The sequence below is a fragment of the Physeter macrocephalus genome, chromosome 6 (genome assembly GCF_002837175.3).
Source record: "Physeter macrocephalus isolate SW-GA chromosome 6, ASM283717v5, whole genome shotgun sequence".
NCBI lineage: Eukaryota > Metazoa > Chordata > Mammalia > Artiodactyla > Physeteridae > Physeter > Physeter macrocephalus.
Window position 1 is genome coordinate 89,168,275 of NC_041219.1, and position 11,553 is coordinate 89,179,827.

The 11,553-nt window shown below is 52.4% G+C and overlaps 1 protein-coding gene across 1 annotated transcript in view; it reads right to left on the bottom strand.

Annotated features, from left to right (window-relative positions):
- Positions 1-1,298: 1,298 nt before the first annotated feature.
- The window catches only part of FAIM2 (Fas apoptotic inhibitory molecule 2), a 30,363-nt gene continuing 20,108 nt past the window's right edge, over positions 1,299-11,553 (bottom strand). The window contains exon 12 of the mRNA XM_007107480.2: positions 1,299-1,448. Coding sequence (XP_007107542.1) covers positions 1,299-1,448 — 150 coding nt within the window. The remainder of the gene's footprint in view (positions 1,449-11,553) is intronic.

The window sequence follows — 11,553 nt, forward strand, 5'->3', positions numbered from 1 at the left end:
GACCCGACCCCATCACATGGGGACCAGCTGGAGGGACTTGCCCTGGTTGTTAACATCAGCTGGACGGCTTCCAAATTGGAGAGATGAGATGATAAGGAGTGAAACGGCCTAGACCTCTGGCCTGAGTGGCCAGAGAAGCTAGGAGAAGGGACACGGGCACTGCCAATGGAGGCCTCAGGAGGCCTGACTGGGGATAAGCCAGCAACTGGCGGAGGATGGGGGAGGTTTTAGGAAGTGAGATGGGTAGAAAGACCATGGTGAAGGGCTGGAGGCAGGGCCGGATTCCCTCCTGATGGGGCTGTGGCTCCGTTGCTAGATAAGCCTCCCTTCCCTAGAACACCCAGTGCTCCAGGGCCCAAGCCCTCACTCAGCCTCAGGTCTGTGGGAGCAGCCTGGGAGTTTAAGAGAAGAGGTGAGCGGATGTTGGTTTCAGTCCTGCCACGCCTCCCAGGAGGATGCAGGTCTGGGTGAGTCAGCGGTGCTGCAGAGCCCAGGCCTCCCAGTTGGTTGGCTGCCTGCTCCCACCTCCCTTGGAGTCTCAGGACAGGTCCCCACTCAGTAGCAGTGCCCCTGCCCCCACCTCCTGCCCCAACAGCTCTGTGTCATGACCCAGGAGGGTAAACCAAGGCAAGTACAGATGGCACTGGCTTCCTGCCCCTCTCTCTGCTGCAGGGCTCAGGTGCCTAGAACAAGCCGCTGGTCCCAGAGCTGAGAGAAGATAGGCAGCCTGGAACAGCCATCCTGTTCACCCACTATCTCCATCCCCCCACTGCAGAGCACCCACATCTTGTCTCCCAGTTGTCCTCCCCACCCCTTTCTTACCGAAGGTCAAAGCCTAACCTGGAAGGAGGGAGAGGAGGCAGGGGGTGGGCACAGGACAGTGTGCCCCATAGTCCCACAGCTGTGGCAGCCTCAGGAGGAATCATGGTGGGGTTGCAGGCCTCGGCCAGGCTTCCTGGGATCTTTTTCCCACCTCTGAAATCCTGCTGGGCTTCTCCCACTCATCCCTTGGGTCCTCAAACCCAGAGGAACCTCCAGCCTCGACTGTCTCAGTTTGGGAGTTATAACTGGGGGGAAGGGGCGGCACAGGGGATGGTGTAACCTGGGTACCGCAGGGCCCCTGATGGCATGGGTACAAGCTGCAGAGGGTGAGGATGAGGGCTGGCTGAGGGAAGTGAGCAGGCTGGCCAAAGGCTAGGCTGGCAGCTAGCTTTATATCTGGGCTGGCAGGAGCACAGGGAGGGTCAGAGGACCAGCAAGGGGGCATTCTCTGAAGAAAGGGGGGTGGGAAGGGCTCCTCATTCCCGGTTGGTGCCAAAAAGCTGCAGGAAGAAGGTGAAGATATAGATGATGTCTAGGTAAATGTTGAGGGCTCCAAAAATATACTCCTCAGGGCTCAGCGAGTGGCGTCGGCTACCCATCAGCAACTGGGTGTCAAATGCCAGGAACTGAGGGAAGGGGGAAGAGAGAGAGAGAGGTCAGAAGGTCTAGTCACTGTGACACTGACCAAGGGAGCCCAGTGTCCCAGCCCAGGCCCACCCCCAATTTTGTTATCACGTGCTGCCTGGCTGCTCAGTGACCCTCCTGTGACAGCCCGGAATATGGCACTTTCCCAACACCTTCCATCCCTAATTCAACACTTATTTACTGAGCACCTACTATGTGCCAGCCACCGATGCAAGAACAAGACAGACAAGATCCCCGACTTTGTAGAGCTTAGAGTCTAGCGGGAAAGTAACTGTTAGTATGGTGAGTAACAAAGAGAAACACAAAGTGCCACAGGGGGCTGATAACAGGAACCTGACCAATGTGAGTGTGTCAGGGGTCAGGGAAGGCTTCCTGGAGGAGGGGACCTTCAAGCGGAGGCATAGTCTTCTTGCCATTCCCTCAGGGCCCTACTCTTAGAGGATGAACGAATGCTCCATGTAACAGTGAGCAGGGAGCAGGCAATTGTTAGGTGCTTTACAGACATTAGCCTACTTTGTCCTAATAACGTCCCTATTGAGTAGGGATTCTACCTTTCTTAGAGGAAACCAAGGCCCAGAGATGTTCAGTACTTAACCAAGGTTACACAGCTGGGAAGTGGCAAAGCCAGGATCTGCACCCAAGCAGGCTGGCTCCAGAGCCCCCTCATTTAACCATTCTGCTCTGCAGCTTATGGGCAGCACCAAGGGTTAATGTGTTTCCTACCAGGAAACAGGCTCCCCCGAGAGCCCCAGTGACTTGCTCAGAGCTGCAGAGACAACGAGGAATACCACGCCATGCCTGCTTTCGGGGGCTCACCACTTCGTGGGGGACACTTACAGATGATTACAATAAAACCTGGTAAATGCCATAATTAGGGCTGATTGGGCAGGAGGAAGGTGGCCCGGGAGAGGTGACACTTTCCCTGGGGCTTGAAGTATGAGTAGGAGTTTGCTAGACTAAGCAGGCCTGGGGAAGCCCTGGAGGTGAGGGCGGTGGTGTGCAGAATGAGGAATTCACTGTGGCAGGAGCAGTGGGGCAAAGGGATGGATGGACAGAGGCTGGAGCCCAGGGGCCAGAGGCTCCAACAGGGAGCAGCTCCAGCATGTGGGACATCAAGGCCTGTCACTCTTGAGGGCGGGGAGGTGGAGGTGATTACAAGTATGGGCTTGAAGGTCAGACGGACTTGGATTCCAGTCTCAGCTCTGCTACTCACTAGCTCTGGGATCCTGGGCCAGGTTATTTAGTCGTTCTGAGCCCGTGAGTCCACCTTGGCAGAAGGGAGATGAGTGTGCTTTCCTCCTGAGGATGTTGTGAGAGTGAGATAATGCGTGCAAGGTGCCTGGCAAGGTGCCTGACACATGGTAAGCACTTAATGAATGGTGGCTATTAGTGCAGTTTTATTGTTATATCTGCAGAAGGAGAGGTGCCCTCTTGAGAACTTGTGTGCGCTGCTGATGAGACTCAGGTCTCCTGCCACTCAGCAAGGAGGCAGAAATGTCACTAGGGAAGCTGTGTAGCCTTAACAGCAGCCAAGTGGAGAACCATAGCCAGGGCTGAGGGGGCCCTGCTCAGGGCATGAGAACACAGGACCAGAGTCGGAACGCCTGAGTTTGGGCTTCTATACCTTGGAGCCATCACCCACTTGACCTCAGTGTTCTCACCTGCAAGATGGGACAGTAATGACGACCACACCATGGTGTGGTTTTGAGGGTAAATGTATCACAGCGTATGTGTCATCAACTATTGTTATTCTTTAGTTTCGTTTTACTCCACTCTACTCTGCTCCTTCTCAATTTGATTTGGATTGCCAGGTAAAGTTTCCTTCTGTAGCAAGAACAGGCAAGGAGAGGGGCTGACTCAATGCTACAGGCTGCTTAGCAGTCACGGCTGCCAGCATAAGTTAATAAACTGCTGATCTGGCTTACTAATCAGTCGCTTGCTTGGTTGATTTCCCAGAGCCCGGTCACCCCTGGGTGAGCTAATGAAATTGAATCTCTCAACTAGAAGGCTTGGACCTGACCCGGTCTGGGGGTGGCCTCTCCAAGGAGCCTCCTAGAACAGCCAGCTGGCTTTTCTCTTGGAGAAAAGAGGAATGAAATGGTTTCTGCCCCTGTCCTTGGCCAATGGCCATGGATGCTTATCTACATGGGCTATCTGCGAGAGCCTGCCACAAATTTCAACCCCGCTGCCCAGTAACACCCATCACTGCAACCTCATGCCTGTAAGCCAGCTGAAGACTTTCCATTCATTTATTCCCAGCAGCATTTGCTGAGCATCTACTATGATGCAGGGAACATGAAAGCAAAAGACATGATCAGAGATTACATTACGAGCATGCACTCACATAGGGGAAAGTAACTTGATAATCTCCCTGGGTGATGAGCACTGTTCCCTAACATGTTGGCTGAGAGCAGATATCTTGGTCATAGTTAACATCGTAGTTGGCAGCTAAGATCTCAGTTGAGAGCTAACAACCAGATTGACCACTGACACGTAAAAGCACAGCAGGGGACTTCCCTGGTGGCGCAGTGGTTAAGAATCCGCCTGCCAATGCAGGACACGGGTTCGAGCCCTGGTCCGGGAAGATCCCACATGCCAAGGAGCAACTAAGTCCGTGTGCCACAACTACTGAGCCCGCACGCCTAGAGCCCGTGCTCCGCAACAAGAGAAGCCACCACGATGAGAGGCCCGCGCACTGCAACCAAGAGTAGCCCCCGGTCGCCGCAACTAGAGAAAGCCCGCACGCAGCAACGAAGACCCAATGTAGCCAAAAATGAATAAGTAAAATAAATAAATTTATATTAAAAAAAAATTCTCCAATCCTGCCAAAGTCATAAAAAAAAAAAAAGAGGACAGCAGGTGCTTGAGTTGCGAGGCAACTGGATACAAGACCCTGCAGGAGGGGCATGTGGGTCAGGGGGAAGAGGCAGGAGCTGGACGAGGATGCGACTAACTTACATCTGAACTGTCTTTTCACACGCTAGTCCTTTATCTCACTTGCCCAATTCACTCTAGGAGGTGGATATTCACCCTTATTATTTTAAATATGAGGAAAGGAGTCTCAGAGCAGGTGAGTGACTTGCTGATGGTCATTTATCTAGCTGGAACCAGATTATCTGTCTCCTACATTCCGACAGATAAGGGGGGAGGGTGGGCTTGAAGGGAGGGAGGAAGCACGCACAGAGGGCAGAGGAGACAAAGGCAAACTTTCCTGGTTCACCCTATTGGCCAGGGCTGCACCTGGTCAGGGTCCCTCGGCCATGCACTCGGCCTGACCTTGCCTCGTCCAGGCTTATGTCTGCTGTCCTCCCAGAGATGAGGCTGAGAGGCTCTGGGGGAGCCATGCCATGGAAAGGGTAGCTCAGAGCCACCAACAAACAGGCACTGAATACAAAAAGCTGGGCTTGCAATGTGTTGAATCAGCATGAGAAATATACGTGGATCATGTCCATCCTACAGAAATGCCAGCATAAGGGCTCAAAGCAGCACACCCAAGGCTGTTCACGGCAGCCTTGGTTCTAACAGTGAAACCTTGGAAACAAACCCAACCTCTATCGACCAGGGGATTGTTAAGTAAACTGTGGGCAGCAGTGCTGAAGCAGAAACATCTCTGATATATACTCTTATGAGAAATGTACAACTTGCAGAAAAATCCAAATCACGTGAGCCCCTTTATGTAACAAAAAAACCTCACAAAACTATATGTTATAGGGGCCTACATAGCATATATCTATAAAATGCATATAGAAAGGTCTGGAAGGAGAGACAACTGACCACAGCTGTTACACGGCCAAATGACATTTGCTTTATCTATATTATTTAAGATTTAAAAAAATGAAATATATGAATAAGTGTATTCATACATTATATTAGAAAAAATTAAGAGAAGGGTTAAAGTAGCACAACAGAAGAGTTTGTGAACACTTTCATTTAACTGTCCCCATAATCCCCTGGGACAGGTATTGCATGATCATCTCCATCATGGAGCTGGGGAGACTGAGGCCCAGAGAGTATAAATGACTCGCCCACCTCACACAGCTGAGAGGACAGACAATCCCATTCTGTTTCCACCATGTGACTGACACTGCTTTGGGGCGTGGTGTGTGTGTGTGTGTGTGTGTGTGTGTGTGTGTGTGTGTGTCTGTGCAGAAGGATGGAAGAGGTGAGAAGTGTAAACAAAGCTCATGGCCAAGAGCCTAGCAGGCTATCTGGGGGGATGCAGGGAGCGCTGGGCCCACCTGGCCCTGCCCCCACTTTCTGGGCTAGAAGGTGAGCGTGGGCTTTGAGGATTACAGAGAAAAGAGACGACCAGCTTTAAGCCCTTGTGCCCTCGGTTGGGATGCAGGACAAGGAGAGGGGAGCTGAGTGGAGACCCGCCTGGGGCCCATAGAAGATACTTCTCTTGTCTTCAGCGACCTGGGTTTCAAAAGTTTCAATGGCACAGACGACCTCTGCCTGCAGCCCTGGGTCCTGGGGAGCACTCCCAGGTGGGTCACCACCACCAAAGGAACAGGGTCTGGCAGCCATGTCAGCCAGAAAGTCTGGCCCAAGATAAAAGGGGAGCAGTGTGAAAAGGTATGTGAAAGAGGAAGGGCGTGCGTGTAATACAGTGCTTAAGAGCACGGACTGGGAAGTCGCAGAGACCTGGGTTCAAAGCTTGCCTATGACCTTAGGCAACTGACTACTACTAACAGGTAATATTATTGATCACTGATGACATGCCAGGCGCTTTCTAACTGCTTTGCACATATTAATTCACTGAAAAGTCACAACCTACGAGGTGGGTACTATCATTATCTGCCTTTTACGGATAAGGAAACAGAAGCACAGAGAGGTGACATGACTTGATCAGTCCACACAGCTCGAATGTAGCAGAGAATGGATTTGAACCCAGCTACTGTGCTCCAAAATCTGGTGTTCTGAATTATAAGGTTAACATTTACAATAAGGGTGAAAGCTACCATGGTAGTTGAGAGACTACCACGTTCCAGGTGCTAGGCTGTTTTCTTTTTTCTGTTCATATATTATCTTATTAAGCATTACCACAGCCTGTGAGATAGTTAATATTAGCCTCATTTTAAGATGTGGTAACTTGAGATATCAAGTAACTTGCCCAAAGGTCACCGTGGTAAGAGGATGAGCTAGGCCTTGACTGTGGTTTGGGTGGGGTGCACGTGGCCACCTGAAGAGCCCCCCCGGCCCTCCTGATAGCACCTTTCCTGGCTCTGTCCCTGTATGCCTGTGTAGATGCTCCCCTGCCCTGCTCCCTACAGGGACTCTCAATCACCCCTCCCTCAGTCTACCAGCACTGGGGCTGGGGGGCTTCTTTCACCTTCTCCAGGTCAGGGTGTTGGTTTGAAAGGCTTGGTTTGAGCAGGGCATTGGTTTTGGAGGATTAGTGTCTCAGGAACTGAGACTGAGGTGAGGTCCAAGAGGGGGACATGAGTGCACTTTCCCCCCGAAGGAGCAATTACTGGTCAATCCACCCTCCCTCCTGCCACCCTCAGAGGAATCCACTCAATCTCGAGTGGGTTCAGATGAGGCCTCGGGTGGGCATCAGGGCTGTTGTGGTGGCAGAGGGTGGGCGGCAGGACAGGGCAGGTTCTCACTGGATCTTTCAGCCTCATGTAAACCACTGAGGCAAAAGAGTCTCTAAACTCTGAATGAAATAAAGATGAGTCTAAAATAAAGTGATACCCCTGCCTTGGGTTTGTGTAGCCATTTTTACTTTTCAAAGTGTTTCTCTAACTGTGAAGAAGGCAGGGCATCTATCACAGCCCCCACTAGAAAAGCAGGGTAAGGGGTGGGGTGGGGGCAGACTGGAGTCTCTTCCCCAAATCCCTCACATGCTGTGGGAAGATTCACAGGACACAGATTCCCTGTTGGGGCTGGATGGAAGTAACTGCCCAAAGCCTAGCCTCAGGGTGACAGAGGCTGAGAAGGCCTCTCTGGGCCCTCCTGCTGTGTGGGGACCTCTCTAGGCCTCTAGCTTCCCATCTGTGAAATGGACAGGGAAACAGAGTAGAAAGAATGCTGGGCAGAGAGTCAGGAAAATGGGGCTTTCATCCAGCTTGGTGGCCAACAGTGCATGCATGTGTGTGTGGTGTGTGTGTGTGTGGTGTGTGTATGTAGTGTGTTTGTGATGTGTAAATGGTATGCATGTGTACATGTGTGTGGTGTGTGTGATGTGTGTGTGAGATGTATGCGTGTGTGGTGTGTGTGTATGTAGTGTATATGTGATGTGTATATGGTGTGCACGTGTATATGTGCATGTGTGGTGTGTATGTGTAATGTGTGTATGGCATGTGTGTGTGGTGTGTGTATGTATGTGTGGTGTGTATGTATGATGTGTGTATGGCACACGTGTGTGTGGTGTGTGACGTGTGTAGGTATGTGTGTGGTGTGTATGTGTGACGTGTGTATGGCATGTGTGTGTGGTGTGTATGTGTGTATGGTGTCTGTGTGTGGTGTGTGTATGTGTCTGTGGTGTGTATGTGTGACGTGTGTATGGTCTGTATGGTGTGTGTGGTGTGTGTGAGTGTGTAGTATGCATGTGTGTACATGTGTGTAGTATGTATGTGTGTGGTGTGTATGTGTGACATGTGTATGGCAATGTGTGTGTGGTGTGTGTATGTGGTGTGTATGTGTGATGTGTGTATGGTATGCATGTGTGTGGTGTGTGTGAGTGTGTAGTATGTATGTGGTGTGTATGTGTGTGTGGCGTGTGTATGTGTGTGTGGTGTGTATGTGTGACGTGTGTATGGTATGCATGTGTGTGTGGTGTGTGTGTGAGTGTATAGTATGTATGTGTGTGGTGTGTGTGTATGTGTGTGTGGTGTGTGTGTGATGTGTGTAGTATGTACGTGTGTGTGGTGTGTATGTGTGTGGTGTGTGTGACGTGTGTATGGTATGTATGTGTGTGTGGTGTGCGTGTGTAATATGTATGTGTGTGTGGTGTGTACGTGTGTGTGATGTGTGTGTCTGGGTGTGCTCTCTCTGGGTCTCAGCGCAGGGAGGTCCCTGTCACTCTGAGGGCTCACAGTCTCAGTGTTCCTTTTCTTCTAGGAACTGAGAGCAGACGGTTGTGTGTGTCCCCTCAATGGTCAGAAGTCAATACCCAGCACTGGAGGCCCAGCACCTCTACAAATAAAGCATCGTCCTATCCAAGCTTCACTCATCCAAACACCATCAGGCCCTGACGCATCCAGTACTGACCACACAGGCTCTCCGTGCCACCCCATCCCTGACTCTGGGACACTGCAGTGGCCTCCTAACTAATCATCTCTCAGCCTCTCTCCTATTCATTAATCTGGCTTCTCACTAACCTTCCTTAAAGCATAGAGACTGATGTTTCCTGAGGTCCTCAAACTGGCCAGATGGGGCAGGCAGGAGAGAGTTCTGTTCCCATTGGGCCCATCACCTAATTTCTAAAGTTCTATTCCTGGTTTCTTCCCTAGGTATCCAGGCTTGGCTTCCTGATTTAAGTGGCTGGGAGACTTAGCTTCCCCAAAGAAGGACCAACTCTGAGGCAGAGCAACCTGCCCAGAGTCATGTAGGCAAAGAGGCTCAGTCACTGCAGGAAACCAGCTGGCCAGGCCCTGGGCGCCACCTGTGCTCCCTTGCTCTCTCTCTCTCTCTCCCTCTCCCTGCCTCAACCCTCCTGCTCTGTCCAAACCCCTCCACCTTGCCTCATCACCCCAGCCCTTTGTTCCTCTGCCTCACTTTCCATGAGCTCCTACAGAAAACCACTCCAGGAGAGGGCACTAGAGGGGAGAGGAGGCTGGGGCCAGCCCGAGGCCAGTACCTTTCAGCTGACTCACCCACTTCCATTGGCATTTGAGTCTAGTGCCTACAGGGGGGTTACGTGGTAGGGTGAGGGAGAAAACGTAAGCCTCTTGAGAACATGCCAAGGCTAGTCGGGGTGAGGCCCAGGAGGGGCCCGTTCCTGCAGGCAGGACCATGGCCCTAAGAGGCCTCGGCTCCCCACCTCCCCAGTCTCAGCCTAGTCCATCTGGGGGGCCCTGCTCTCAAAGATGGCAGAGTCCTTCAGGGGAGGAGCTGAGGTCTCTAGGAGAAAATCTTTTGCTGCTCACAGCCCTTCCAAGGCCCAGGCTGCTGGGGGGTGGGGTGGGTCTCACTGGGATCTGGGCCCTCCTCTGACACTTCTCTTCCCCCTTTTCTCACACATCCTCCTCGAGGCAGCAAGGAGGATAGGGATCGCTGAGTGAAATTCTTGCCTAGCTGCAGTGCTGGAACGGCCCCTCATGGTGCTGAGAATTCTCCATCGGCTAGGGTAGGAGATGCCAGGATGGGCTGATGGAGAGACCAGGGGTGCTGGGCACTGGTTCTGGGGATGGGTTGAAGCTACAGGACCACAGATTCCAAAGGACAGGAGTGATGCTGGAAGCAGGATCAGATTGAGGTCAAGGACCTTCTGAGTTGAGGTTAATGGGGAGGAATGGGGACCTTAGTTCTTATGGGGCTGGGCCTCTGTGGGTCTCCATCCACCTGACACTGAGAGGAGGGAGGGGAATGAGTCTAGCAGCCCCTCCTCAACTCTCCCCACGCCATGGGACCCAGGAGACGGGCTGCAGGTCGTCCCTCCTTTGAGCCAGGTGGCAGAGGGTAGGAGATGGGACAGGGGCATTGACACCATGTGCTCCTAACCATTGTTTACATAACCTGCAGGATGAGCCCAAAACTGTCAAGAGTGTTGCTCTCCTAATGAGACATTAACAGGTAATTAGGCGCAGTGGTTCGTCCCCCCTGTGACTCACAGAGGACTGATGCTTAAGTCAGCTATGCACCCATGCTTCCTTTGCGTCACTCTGACAGCGCCTCAGCCGGACCTGGCCTCTCAGGCGTCTGTTCATTCTGCAAACATCTAGGGGTGCCTGCTGTGTGCCACGCACTGTTCTAGGCACCATGGATGCAGCGATGAGCAAGCCAGACCCCAATCCCTGCCTTCAAGGAACTTAAATTCTGCTGGACTGAGACAAACAATAAATAAACCAGAAAAATATGTAGTATGTCAGAGGATGAGACGTGCTATGGAGAAACCGGGGTGTAGGGAGCAACATGTGTGCGTGCCTGCATGCGCGTGTGTACACACTCAGCACAAGAGATTGTAAATAAAGCAAACACTTGAAGGAGGGGAGAGAGGGAGCTGTGAGCAGATGGGAAGGAACAGACAGAGGCAACCTCGGGTGCAGGGGCCCCGGGCTGGGAGTGAGCCTTTCGTCCTCAGGAGCAGCAAGGATGCCAGCGTGGCTGCAGCAGAGTGGGTGACGGGGAGCAGGAGGCCGTGAGGTCAGGGAGGGCCTGCAGGCAGTGGAGAGCGATTGCTGGAGGCCAAGCGGAGGAATGACCTGACCTCATTAATGTTTAACAGGATCACTCTAGCTGCTGTGGTGTGGGACACAGACTGTCGGGCCAGCACCCGTGGGAGGCCATTTCAAGAATCCAGATGGAAGGTGATGGCGACATGGACCAGGAAGTAGCCGTGAAGGTGGAGAGAAGCAATCAGATTCTAGATAGAAGGTGAGGCCAACCGGAGTTGCTGCTGGGCCAGTTGTGGGGTGTGGGGAGAGTGAGGAGTTGAGGTGTCATCAAGGCATTTGGCCTGAGTGACTGAAAGGATGGAGCTGCCACTTACAGCAACAAGGAAGGCTGTGGGAGGAGCAGGGGTTCAGGCGGAGAGCAGGAGCTCAACTCTGGGCACGTTAAGTTTGAGATGCCCGTTAGATTTCCAAATGTGGACACGGAGTAGGCAATTGGAAAGTCTAGTGTGGGATTCCAGGCTAGTGATATAAAATTTAGGGTCATCCTCATAAAAGATGGTATTCAAAGTCTTGAGACAGTCTGAGATCCCCTAGGGAGTGAGTGTGGACGGTCCACGGCCCCAGAGCCCTCCAGTGTGACCCGGGAAGCAGGAGGAAAACCAGGAGAGCTGGTGCCTGGATACCAAGTGAAGAAGATGCTTCTGGGAGGAGGGAATGAGCAATTGTATCAAATGCTGCTGAGAGGGGCTTCCCTGGTGGCACAGTGGTTGAGAGTCCGCCTGCCGATGCAGGGGACACGGGTTCG